This window comes from Eumetopias jubatus, unplaced genomic scaffold (genome assembly GCF_037043125.1).
Source record: "Eumetopias jubatus isolate StellerSeaLion01/CBP00866 unplaced genomic scaffold, mEumJub1_p1.0 scaffold_5, whole genome shotgun sequence".
NCBI classification, from domain to species: domain Eukaryota; kingdom Metazoa; phylum Chordata; class Mammalia; order Carnivora; family Otariidae; genus Eumetopias; species Eumetopias jubatus.
This window is the reverse complement of record NW_028274811.1, coordinates 28,354,557-28,368,115: the sequence shown is the minus strand read 5'-3', so window position 1 is coordinate 28,368,115 and position 13,559 is coordinate 28,354,557. Positions and strand designations below refer to the sequence as shown.

The 13,559-nt window shown below is 40.1% G+C and overlaps 1 protein-coding gene across 2 annotated transcripts in view; it reads right to left on the bottom strand.

Annotated features, from left to right (window-relative positions):
• Positions 1 to 13,559, bottom strand: part of DDX46 (DEAD-box helicase 46) — a 76,427-nt gene that overhangs the window by 16,599 nt on the left and 46,269 nt on the right. For both annotated transcript variants that reach the window (XM_028103567.2, XM_028103568.2), the window contains exons 16-18: positions 1,716 to 1,909; positions 670 to 807; positions 209 to 358 (exon numbers count right to left, since the gene is read on the bottom strand). In XM_028103567.2, coding sequence (XP_027959368.1) covers positions 209 to 358; positions 670 to 807; positions 1,716 to 1,909 — 482 coding nt within the window. The remainder of the gene's footprint in view (positions 1 to 208; positions 359 to 669; positions 808 to 1,715; positions 1,910 to 13,559) is intronic.

Genomic DNA, 13,559 nt, shown 5'->3' with positions numbered 1-13,559 from the left:
ATTTTTATGAAAATACATATATATGGGTAGGACATATGAGACTATACAGAGAGACAGAGAGAGGGAGAGAGAGAGAAAGGGTTGGGAAGGGCACACACCAAAAAGGTTTGCAATGACTGGCGATCTCAACAAGCAAATGGTAAGACCTCCAGGACAAAAGCAACAATTCTCAATTGGCACGAATGAGGCTTAGAAAAAGGACACTTACGTCAACTGCAGCATCCTCATCATCCGAATCTTGCAGACCGAGAGCCGCTTTTTGCAACTTCTTCCTCTCATTTGCCAAAGCTTGTTCTGTTTCATCAAACTTGAATCCCTTACCAGAGAACCCACTACTCTTTTTAATTATTTTCCCTTCCTTTCAAGGAAAAACAAAAAAGTTAATTTCATACTAAAAAACGTTAGTGTTCAGGAACTTAGGAGTAATTAAGTATTTTTCAAAGTAGTGCATACCAATGTAACAAAAACACTTCATCTAGCACATGAACAACAAAAAAAGAACTCTACATAATACTGGGTTGAAGCAAAAGAAAGGATTTTGTTTTCACTCCTTTTCCCCCTCTCTAAAGAGATAAAATAATCCTATCAAGGTTTACAAGTATTAAATATTCAAGATTTACAACACAATAATGAGCTGCATAAAAATAATGGGAGTTAAAAAAAACTCACAGCTTTCTGCTGATCTTTGAAATCACTCCAAAGTTTCTCCAGATCAGGAGGCACTGCAGTTCCTGACAATTCAAGAGCTTTAATTATGTCACCGGCATAGCGAGCTTGATCTTCTGTGATAAAAGTATACGCATAACCCTAATGAATGATGAAAAAGTGGAACTGTTAGGCACTAACAACAAGACTCTTACTCAGATCACAAGATAAAATCTGACCCACCTAATAAATCCTCTTAAGACTAACTTCATTAAAAAAATAGAAGAGTCCTACTAAATTCTTTAATGCTTCAAAGTGAAATATCTATGTTTAATATTTAAAAGTAAGCAAAACCAGAAAATTTCTAATTTCTTCATGTATAAATAGAAATATATGATTTTAGACAAATGCACAAATGCATTGTCACATATATGGATTTTAATATAGCACATTATCTTTCCCCCTTTTTTTTGCATTCCCTTCCTACACTACCCACTGCACCACTCTACCCCAACTAACTTGTATTAACTTTCTAGGATGTAGCTTTCCATATAATTTTTCCCTTACATAGTTTTTAAGACCAATAAAAGATAAAAAAAAATAAAACAATTTATGGTGTGTGTGCATATATGTATGTATGTGTATATAAACATGTATGTCCAACTCCAACCTTTCTCTTGCCTGAACCAAAAAGCTCCTGGAGGGGTGCCTGGGTGGCTCAGTCGTTAAGCATCTGCCTTCGGCTCAGGTCATGATCCCAGGGTCCTGGGACTGAGCCCTGCATTGGGCTCCCTGCTCCGCAGGAAGCCTGCTTCTCCCTCTCCCAGTCCCCCTGCTTGTGTTCCCTCTCTCGCTGTGTGTGTCTCTCTCTGTCAAATAAATAAATAAATCTTTAAAAAAAAATAATATTATATATAGAAATGAGTATCAACTAGTCCCCATACTCTGAGGATTGATCATTTTCAAAATGTCCCCATAACTCCTATTATCTACTCCTTAAAATCCTTAAAAAAAAAAAAAACCCTATATTTTAAATATAATGGAAATCAACTTTAAAAAATTCTTCTTACTTTATTGCCTGCTCTTCCAGTCCGTCCTGCTCTGTGCACATAATCCTCATAATGGTTGGGGCAGCTGTAATTTACCACAAGAATCAGATGTTTTACATCTAGACCTCGGGCAGCAACAGAAGTAGCTACGAGAAGTTTGCAGGTCCCATTCTTAAAGTCATTTATGATGCTATCTCTGTCATACTGATCAATACCTGCAAGTAAATTTTAAAAAACTTATAAAACCACACAATGTAATTAAATTTTTCATTTCCTCCAGCACAGAAATAAGTGCAGAGTAAAGAATAAATCCAACATACATTGACCACACATCCACCAACAAGGGTATAAAAAATAAAACACTAAGGAAATGTAATGGCAAGACCAAAGGCTACTGCTATCAACTCATTTATGAATCTTCCAAATCTGCCCTTGTTTGGCACCCTTTCTTGCAGAACCCCACCTCAGATTCATTAACCTATACCTGTTTAGGAAATAAAAGAAGAAAAAGAGGGTACATTCAGCCTACATTAACAGGATTCAGATCTTTCTCCTTCTCCTATGAGTTAATTAGAGCCTTGCTAATCATTTTTTTCCCAAGCAGCAGAAGCATCAATCACATGGGACATTGTTAGAAATGCAAAATCTCAGGTCCTACCCCAAACTACTGCATCAGATTTTATATTTTAACAAGATCCTTAGGTGATTACACATTCCTATTAAAAGTTTGAAATACACTGGTTAAAAAGTGTACGCCCAATTGGATCTCTCTTAAACGTTACCCAAAAAGCCTCGAGATGACTGATAAAGGAGAATATAAAATGCTAAAATGTTCTAGTACAAGATAATCAGACCACAAATTGATTTTATGATGGAGAACTTCTAGTAATTACAAAATGGAATGGGGTAAATTCGCAAACCATGAAATTCAATTCTGCAGCAGGACATATTCTAAGGCTTCACATATGATCTGAGTTTAAAATACAAAGAATACTTAGTATCTAAGTATGTATCAATGTTAATTAATATTATTACCTAAAATTTAAATGTACTATTCAAAGAATGAATAAAAGAAAATATTTGGATCTAATGTCAAAACAAGTGGAATCTAACTTTGAACCCAAAAGTCTTATTAAAAAAATTAATGGAATCAAAATCAATATAAATTTAAAATTAAAAGGTACCAAAGCTTTTACTTTAGACTGACGTATCCTGACTACCTAACTCAATGGCACATACCTTATTCCATGAAGTGAATATAATATGCTAAGTGAAACATATGGAATACCTGCCCAGCAGCAATTAACCCTCTTCCTTTTAAACATACCTCAAGTTTGTTCAAATATCCAGCCAACACATAGTCATGTATATCAAACCAGAGATGAGCCTCATTCTCAGTTTTAGGAGGTGAATGAACCCCTCTCAAGCGTTCTGTGCTAAGGCTGCCTTTATAGTCTTAAAATCAATAAGGATTAAGGGGCGCCTGGGTGGCTCAGATGGTTAGGCATCTGCCTTCAGCTCAGGTCATGATCTCGGGGTCCTGAGATTGAGTCCCACATCGGGCTCCTTGCTCAGCAGGGAGTCTGCTTCTCCCTCTGCCTGTCGCTCCCCCTGCTTGTACTCTCCCCCTCTGGCAAATAAATAAATAAAATGTTTCTTAAAATAAATAAATAAATAATAAAATAAGGATTAAATCCAGAGAGCTTGGGGCACCTGGGTGGCTCAGTTAAGCGTCTGCCTTTGGCTCAGATCATGATCCCAGAGTCCTAGGATCGAGCCCCACATCGGGCTCCCTGCTCGGCGGGAAGCCTGCTTCTCCCTCTCCCACTCCCCCGGCTTGTGCTCCCTCTCTCTCTGTGTCTCTGTCAAATAAATAAAATCTAAAAAAAAAAAAAAATCCAGAGAGGTTTACTGTACCTAAGTCATCTCTATCAATATTTAATGTATTGGAAACTAGAACTGGAGCGCCTGGATGGCTCAGTCAGTTAAGTGTCTGGCTTCAGCTCAGTTCATGATCTCAGGGTCCTGGGATCGAGCCCTGTGTCAGGCTCCACTCTCAGTGGGGAGTCTGCCTATCCCTCTCCCTCTGCCCACCCCCTACTCGTGCTCTCTCTCTTAAATAAATAAATAAAATCTTAAAAAACAAAAAAGAAACCAAAACAGAGAAAAATTTTAAAGTACTTATTAACTTATTTAAAAATAAAAATAAAGCATATTACAATTGAAAATTTTTTGTGAAAAATAACCCTTCCAAAATAGTAAAATAATTTATTAAGATGCTTCACAACTTTGTAAATCTCTTTAGTGTCTGGCTTAGTAGAGGATAGTTGGCATGTCATATCTTTTGCACCCCAATCTGGTACAATATAACATGCCACAAAACCTTTAGAAAACTAGTCTATATACACTCCTAACAGAATGAAAGTGGAAAAGACAAAGCTTGTGGTGAGGTTATTACACAAATACTTGTGATCTCATGAACCGGTGAAATTCTGAGACTCTCAGGGGTCCCAGTACAATACTTTAAGAACCATTAGTCATTTGCCTTGCTTACAAATGATTTACACACAAGCATATGATGCAGCTCTGATGAAAGAGATAAGAGAAGTACAGACAAGGGATTATGGGGGGAAATGTCCTTACTTACAGAAAAAACACATTTCTGGGGTGTTTGGGTGGTTCAGTGGGTTAAGAGTCTGCCTTCAGCTCAAGTCATGATCTCAGGGTCCTGAGATCGAGTCCTGCATTGGGCTCCCTGCACAGCAGGGAGTCCGCTTGTCCCTCTACCCCTCCCCCCCACTGGTGCTTGCTCTCCCTCTCTCCCAAATCAATAAATAAAATCTGGAAAGAAAAGAAAAAGAAAAAACACACGTTTCCCTCAATGAAGGAAAAGCTATTCATTGGACCAACCCTCCTGCAGATAACAACTATGAATTCTAACCAAAATGTTAAAAAAAAAAAAAAACTACTTGAAGGCACAAGACAGTGACTAAAAGCAATCAAAAACTGGAATTTCTGACATATGGAATAATATAACGGCACTCCCTGAGTTTAAAGGATTTTATTTATTTACTTTAAAGATTTTGCTTGGGGAAAGGCCCCAGGACGCCAAGGAAGGAAGTCAAACTTAAATAGAAAGTCTTACTGACAAGAAGAAAGAGTTCAGGACAAACTCAGGATCAGAAAAACAGAAGATAAATCCAAGAAAGAACAACAGAGTAGGCATGCTCAAATCTGTGGCCCCTGAACTATGCATGCATGGCACAATCCAAGCAGCCTAGCTATGGCTAAAAGAAATGAACAGAGATTTCAGATGTTGCCCATTAAAAAAAGACTTTCAAATAAGGGTTCAATCAAGTTACTGCCTTATTAAAACAAAATACAACACTCTTAAAGAAAATATAAGAGAATTCAGACTGTATAATGTATCATTCATAAAGCCCAGTACACAAACCAAAACTACTGGACAAAAAAAATTTAAAATATATAAAACAAAATCAAAAGACAGTCAATAGAAACTGACTTCAGATGACAGGGATATTATGATTAATAGTCAAAGATTTTAAAGCAACTGTCTTAACTATGGTCAAGGAAAAATTTTCAAATGTGCATAATGGATGGCCAGAAAATCTAATTAGAGAAATAAGAAAATATAAGAGAGCCAGTTGTAAATTCCAGAACTAAAAAAAATGCATTATCTGAATTTAAAAATTCACTGGATGGACTTAACAGCAGGTAAGAGATGGCAAAAAGGAAACCATGAACTTCAAGATAAGAGTTAAGAAATGACCCAATCATGGGGCACCTGGGTGGCTCAGTTGTTAAGCCTCTGCCTTCGGCTCAGGTCATGATCCCAGGGTCCTGGGATCGAGCCCCGCATCGGGCTCCCTGCTCCGCGGAAAGCCTGCTTCTCCCTCTCCCACTCCCCCTGCTTGTGTTCCCGCTCTCGCTGTGTCTCTGTCAAATAAATAAATAAAATCTATTAAAAAAAAAAAAGACCCAATCTTAATTAAGGAGGGGAGAAGAAGGTTGAAAACCCAAAGTGAACAAGGATCAAAGACATTTGAGACACTATTAAAGGGCTGAACATACACATAATTGAAGTTCCCAAAAAAGAAGAAAAATAGCGCAGGAAAAAAAACCTGAAGAAATAATAGTCAAGATTTTCCCAAATGTATCACAAACCATATCCCAAGGGAATAAATTTACAGGTTCTACAGGCTCAGTGAACCACAAGTAGAAGAAATACAGTCAGCACATACACTTACCATATGACCCAGCAATCGCATTCCAGGTTATCTACCTTACAACAATGAAAACCGTTCACACAAAAATCTGCAGTTGAACATTCAATAGCAGCTCTATTCATATTTGTCAAAAACTGGGAAAAATCTGGGGCGCCTGTGTGGCTGTCGGCTGGGTGACCAATTCTTGATTTTCACTCAGGTCATGATCCTGGGGTCCTGGGGCTGAGCCCCGTGTCCAGTTCCACACTCAGCAAGGAGTCTGCTCCAGGATTCTCTCTCTCCATCTCCTGCTGCCCCTCCCCTGCCCATGCTTACTCTCTCTCTCTCAAATAAATAAGTCAATCTTTAAAAATATAAATAAAATTAAAAAAAAAAACTGGGAACACCCCAAATGTTCTTCAGCAAATGAAGAGATACACAAACAGTGGTACATCCACAGTAAACAATGCTGGGTGATAAAAGAAATGAACAAATTCATTGGGTCTCAAAGTCATTATGCTGAGTGAAAAAAGCCAAGTGCATAATATATGACCTATATTTACATATATTCTTATAAGAACACATCAGTGGTTGCCAGGCGTTATAAACAGTATTTTTTAAATTACTTTTTAGTTACTTTTAAAGGTATAGGACAAGGGAATTTTGTGGGGTGATGGAACCATTCCATATTCTGATTATGATGTATCCTGTGGGACGACTGAAGCGGCAATAAAACCGAGAAACAGCCCACGTGTCAACAGAAATGAACTAAACAAACGGGTAGATTTATATAAAAGAGCATTAACAACAAAGGGAAGAACTCAGAAACACATGTTGACTGAAAGATAACACGACACAAAAAGGTTCAGAAAATATGATTCCATTTATCTCAAATTCTAAATACAACTAATATATGTTGGGAAAAAATATACAAAAATGGTTGCCTCTGGGGGTGAAAACAGGAATTAATAGAGGGAAAGTTCTAAGGTATATCTGAATAGAGATTTGGGTTTCACAACTTACATACATTTTTCAAAACTCATCAAATGGCACACTTAAGATATGTACATTTCACTACAGTTTACTGATAATTTATTAAAGAAAAAATGTGGGGGGCACCTGGCTGGCGCAGTTGGAAGAGAATGATTCTTGATCTCAAGGGTCATGAATTTGAGCCCCACATTGGGGGTAGAGTTTACTTAAAAAATAAAAAAATAAAATGAACTTGTGTTAACCATCTACATATTGAAGTGAAATGCACTAATGCTAAAACTTAAACTTACTTTCAAACTTATCAAAAAACTAAGAAACAGGGGCGCCTGGGTGGCTTAGTCAGTTAAATGTCTGCCTTCGGCTCCGGTCATGATCCCAGGGTCCTGGGATCCACCCCACATCTGCACTGGGCTTCCTGCTCAGCAGGGAGCCTGCTTTCCCCTCTCCCTCTGCCTGCAGCTCCGCCTGCTTCTGCCCTCTCTCTCTCTCTCTCTCTCTCTCTCTCTCGGTCAAATAAATAAAATCTTAAAAAAAAAAAAACCTAAGAAACATGATGAGTAGGTAGAACAACAGATGGCTAAAGCTATGAAAGAGAAATACAAAAAAATGTTGGTTGTAGAATCTAATATTGGATATTCAAGGGTGTTCCTTATATAATTTTCTCAGATTTTCTGTGTTTAAAAATTCTGGTTATAAAAATAAGGGGAAAAAAGACACAGACATATGGAAAACAGTCTTCTTCCTCTGCAAGTTGCCTGGATACAAAAGTGAAGATTAAAACTGCAGAAGCCTTTTGGAGTCATGAAAAAAGTTGGCTTAATAACTAAGTTAACACACTCAGAATGGCAGTACAGAAACTACAAAACAGTGACAGTGAGCCACTGAAGGAAACAATATGGAGTCTACTTCGCCATCAGATTTCATGTTTTGCAAAATAATAAAAATTTCTCATGATTTAAGGCAGCTGAGCTAGTTTTTTTTTGTTTTTTTCTTGAGAGAGAGAGCGAGCACAAGTTGGGGAAGGGAGGGACAAAGGGAGAGAATCTTAAACAGGCTCCACACCCAGCGGACGGCCCTTGCGGGGCGCGACCTCACAATCCTGAGATCATGACCTGAGCTGAAATCAAGAGTCGGACACATAGCCAATTGAGCTTCCCAGGCGCCCCCTGAGTACTTTCTGTATTTGCTGAAAAAATAAAAAAGTAACTGGTATTTTTTTTTTAAGATTTTATTTATTTGACAGAGAGAGAAAGAGTACAGAGAGGAGAAGCAGCAAAGGGAGAGGGAGAAGCAGCAAAGGGAGAGGGAGAAGCCGGCTCCCCAGTGAGCAGGGAGCCCAACTCAGGGCTTGATCCCGGGACTCCAGGATCATGACCTGAGCTGAAGGCAGATGCTTAACCGACTGAGCCACCCAGGTGCCCCTAGGGACGCCTGGGTGGCTCAGTCGGTTAAGCGTCCAACTTTTTTTTTTTTTTTAAGATTTTAAAAAGTAACTGGTATTAATACTACAACTCCAAGGCCTCAATGAAGCACTCTGCCCTATAAAAAAATGCCTCTGTTCTCATATATCATAATTACCCAGAAGTAGAAACCAGTGTGTTGCTCTAAGTTCATCATTATTTACCCTATTAGACGCATTATGGGCTTTTTTTTTTAAGATTTTTTTTTTTTTAAAGATGTTATTTATTTGACAAAGAGAGACAGCGAGAGGGAAAAAAAGCAGGGGGAATAGGAGAGAGAGAAGCAGGATTCCTGCAGAGAGCCCAGCGCGGGGCTTGATCCCAGCACACTAGGATCATGACCTGAGCCGAAGGCAGACGCTTAACAACTGAGTGACCCAGGTGCCCCCCGATTTGAGATAGTGAGAGAGAGAATGAGTGGGGGGGAGAGAGGCAGAGGAAGAGGAAGAGACAGAAGCGGACTCTATGCTAAGCAGGAAGCTCCCCTACCTCCCGCCTTCACTCCTCCCCTACTAGATCTGAAATCTTGAAGAATTACAGGTAGCTCTATAAAACACAAAGCATGCAGACCATCTCTGATCTTCCTTCTCACTATGCATCAAACTATGTATTAGGTATAAAATGCACATTAATTTCATGTGGAGATCAAGAATTTTGTGGTTATACCCTTTAATTCTTAAAAAACCCTAAATACACCTGGGTGGCTCAGGAGTTAAGCATCTGTCATCAGAAAGAATGAAATCCATCTGCAACAATGTGGACGAAACTAGAGGGTATTACGCTAAGTGAAATAAGTCAGTCAGAGAAAGACAAACACCATATGATCTTACTCATATGTGGAATTTAAGAAACAAAACAGAAGACCATAGGTGAAGGGAGGGAAAAATAAAACAAGACGAAATCAGAGGGGGAGGACAAACTATAAGAGACTTTTAATTATAGGAGACAAACTGAGGGTTACTGGAGGGGAGGGGAGTGGAAGGGATGGGGTACCTGGGTGATAGACATTAAGGAGGGCATGTGATGTAATGAGCACTGGGCATTATATAAGACTGATGAGTCACTGACTTTTTCCTCTGAAACTATTAATACATAATATGTTAATTGAATTGAAATTTTTTTAAAATTCACAGAAGACATCCACATGGTCAATAAACAACTGAAAAGATGCTCAACAACACTCATCAGGGAAATGAAAACCAAAAATACAGTGAGGGGCCCCTGGGTGGCTCAGTCGTTAAGTGTTTGCCTTCGGCTCAGATCATGATCCCAGGGTCCTGGGATTGAGCCCCACATCAGGCTCCCTGATCAGCAGGAAGCCTGCTTCTCCCTCTCTCACTCCCCCTATTTGTGTTCCTTCTCTCGCTGTGTCTCTCTCTGTCAAATAAATAATAAATAAAATCTTGAAAAATAAAAAACAAGCAAAAACTACAATGAGATATCACTTCACACCTGTCAGAAAGGCTAAAATCAACAACACAAGAAACAAGTGTTGGTAAGGATGTGGAGAAAAAGAAACCCTCAAGCACTGTTGGTGGACAGCATGGAGATTCCCCAAAAACTTAAAAACAGAACTACCCTAGAGGGCTAGCAAGATGGCAGAGGAGTAGACCAAAATTTCATCTGGTCCCAGGAATTCAGCTAGTTATCAAACCATTCTGAACACCTATGAACTCAACAGATCAAAGAAAAGAATAGCAGCAACTCTATGAACAGTAAAGCGACCACTTTCTGGAAGGTAGGATGTGCGGAGGGAGCCTCCGCTACCAGCAAGTGATAGAGCAGCGGTGCACAAAATAGGAACTTTTAGAAGTCGGCTCCAGTGAGGGACGTTGCTCCAGTGGCTAAGCAGGGGGATGTGGAACTCTCACTGGGACAGTGTAGTCTCAGGACCCTCAGGGTCACAGAAAGACTGAGGATGCCTGAGTGTGGAAAGCTCCCAGGTATCAGAGGGGGCAAAGCCGGCTGCAAACAGTGAGCCCACGAGTGGGCTCTCAGCTTGGGGTTGCCATGACCATGATCCCCAGCACAGTTGGGCCACTGCTTTTTGAGCCGGGGCCCAACAAGCAACAGAACTGGGGAGATTCCCCTTCCTCCCGCAGAGAGGAGCGGCACGGGAGCATGCCATAGGAATCTGCCGGGTTTGGAGAGTCCAACTGGGGCCGTGTGATGCTCGGTCACAGGCCAGGAGAGCACAGAGTGCGGCCAGAGACCAGGGAGACAGGAATGACTGCTTTACCCTAAGGTCGCACCAAGGAATGGGGCCCCAAGAGAGACAAGAGAGCGAGGGAACATAAGCGGGGGAGTGTGAGAGGGAGAAGCAGGCTTCCCCCTGAGCAGGGAGCGTGATGCAGGGCTCGATCCCAGCACCCTGGGATCACGACCTAAGCCGAAGGCAGACGTGTAACAACTGAGCAACCTAGGCGCCCCTTCTCATCCTCGAAAGCTGTACGGAGAGGCTTGAGAGGAAACCCGAGGTGATTACCTAGTCTGGCCCCTGGCAAGGGCGGTGCAATTCTGCCTGAGGCAAAGAAACTTGAGAATCACTGTAACAAGTCCGTCCCCCAGGAGATCAGCAAGAACATCCAGCCAAGACCAAGTTTACTGATCAATGAGAACTGCAAAACTCCAGCACTAGGGGTATACAGCACACAGAATGCATGGCTTTCCCCCCATGATTCTTTAGTCTTTCAAAGCTAAGTTTTTAAATTTTCTTTTTTTTCTTTTTCTATTTCTTTTTTTTAAAATTTTTCTTCTTTTCAACTAACTTATCAATTCCTTTTTTAAAATCTTTTTTAATTTTCATTTTTATAGTCATATTCCATCCCTTCATTGTATTTACCCTTATTTTTTTTTAAGATTTTATTTCTTTGAGAGAGAGAGAGAGTGAGAGAGAGAGAGAGATCCCAAGAGGGGGTAGGGTCAGAGGGAGAATCAGACTCCCTGCTCAGCAGGAAGCCCAATGTGGGACTCGATCCCGGGACTCCGGGATCATGACCTGAGCTGAAGGCAGTCGCTTAACCAACTGAGCCACCCAGGCACCCTGTATTTACCCTTATTTTTGTATATATATGTTTTTCTTTCTTTAAAATTTTGGAAGGCAGGTCCTTCGAACAAACCAAAATATACCCAAAATCTAGCGTGTGGCTCTGTTCTATTCACCAGCATGATATATTTTTTTTTCCTCTTCCCCCCAGTTTCGGGTCTCTTCTGATTTGTTTGGTGTATGTTTTTCTGGGGTCGTTGTTACCCTTTTAGCATTTCGTTCTCTCATTCATCTATTCTCCTCTGGACAAAATAACAAAATGGAAAAACTCACCTCAAAAAAAAGAAAAAGGGGCAGTATCGACTGCCAGGGACCTAATCAACATGGACATTACTAAGATGTTGGAACTAGAGTTCAGACCGACAATTATAAAGATACTAGCTGGGCTTTAAAAAAGCATAGAAGATACTAGAGAATCCCTTCCTGGAGAAATAAATTCTAACCAAGTCATAATCAAAAAGGCTATTAATGAGGTGCAATCAAAAATGGAGGCTCTAACTGCTAGGATAAATGAGGCAGAAGAGATAAGTAGTGATATAAAAGACCAAACGATGGAGAATAAAGAAGCTGAGGAAAAGAGAGATAAACAACTACTGGATCACAAGGGGAGAATTCGAGAACTAAATGATACCATAAAGAGAAACAATATTTGAATAATTGGGATCCCAAAAGAATAGGAAAGAGAGAAACAGCCAGAAGGTATATTGAAGAAATTATAGCAGAGAACCTCCCTAATTTGGGGAAGGAAACAGACATCAAAATCCAGGAGGCACAGAGAACCCCTCCCACAAAAACCAATAAAAACGGGTCAACACCCCAACATCTAATAGTAAAACTTACAAATCTCAGAGACAAAGAGAAAATCCTGAAAGCAGCTCGGGACAAGATGTCTGTAACTTACAACGGTAGAAACATTAGATTGGCAGCAGACCTATCCACAGAGACCTGGCAAGCTAGAAAGGACTGACATGACATATTCAGGGCACTAAATGGGAAAAATAGGCAGCCAAGAATACTATATCCAGCTAGGCTGTCACTGAAAATAGGAGAGATAAAAAGCTTCCAGGAGAAATAGAAAGTAAAAGAATTTGTGATCACCAACCAGCCCTACAAGAAATATTGAAATGGGTCCTCTAAGCAAAGAGAGAGCCTAAAAGTAACATAGACCAGAAAGGAACAGAGACAATACACAGTAACAGTCAACTTACACACAATACAATGGCACTAAATTCATATCTTTTGATAGTTACCCTAAATGTAAATGGGCTAAATGCCCCAATCAAAAGACAAAGGGTATCACATTGGATAAAAAAACAAGACCCATCGATATCCTGTCTGCAAGAGACTCATTTTAGACCCAAAGACACCTCCAGATTTAAAGTGAGGGGGTGGAAAACCATTTACTATGCTAATAATGGACATCAAAGAAAGCTGGGGTGGCAATCCTTGTTTCAGACAAATTAGATTTTAAACCGAAGACTATAATAATAGCTCAGGAAGGACACCACATCATACTTAAAAAGGGTATATTCAACAAGAAGATCTAACAATTGTAAATATGTATGCCCCTAACATCAGAGCTGCCAATTATATAAGCCAATTAATAACAACATCAAAGAAACACAGAAACAAAAATACAATAATAGTAGGGGACTTTTAACACCCCCCTCACTGAAATGGACAGATAATATAAGCAAAAGATCAACAAGGAAATAAGGGCTTTAAATGACACAATGGGCCAGATGGACTTCAAAGATATATTCAGAACATTTCATCCCAAACCAACGGAACACAAATTCTTTTCGAGTGCACATGGAACACCCTCCAGAATAAATCACATCCTGGGTCACAAATCAGGTCTCAACCGGTACCAAAAGACTGGGATCATTCCCTTCATATTTTCAGACCACAATGCTTTGAAATTCGAACTCAATCACAAGAGGAAAGTTGGAAAGAGCTCCAAGAGTTGGAGGCTAAAGAACATCCTACTAAAGAATGAATGGGTGGCTCACTGGTTAAGCGTCTGCCTTCGGCTCAGGTCATGATCCCAGGGTCCTGGGATCGAGCCCCACATCAGGCTCCCTGCTCAGCAGGAAGCCTACTTCTTCCTCTCCCACTCGCCTGCTTGTATTGCCTCTCT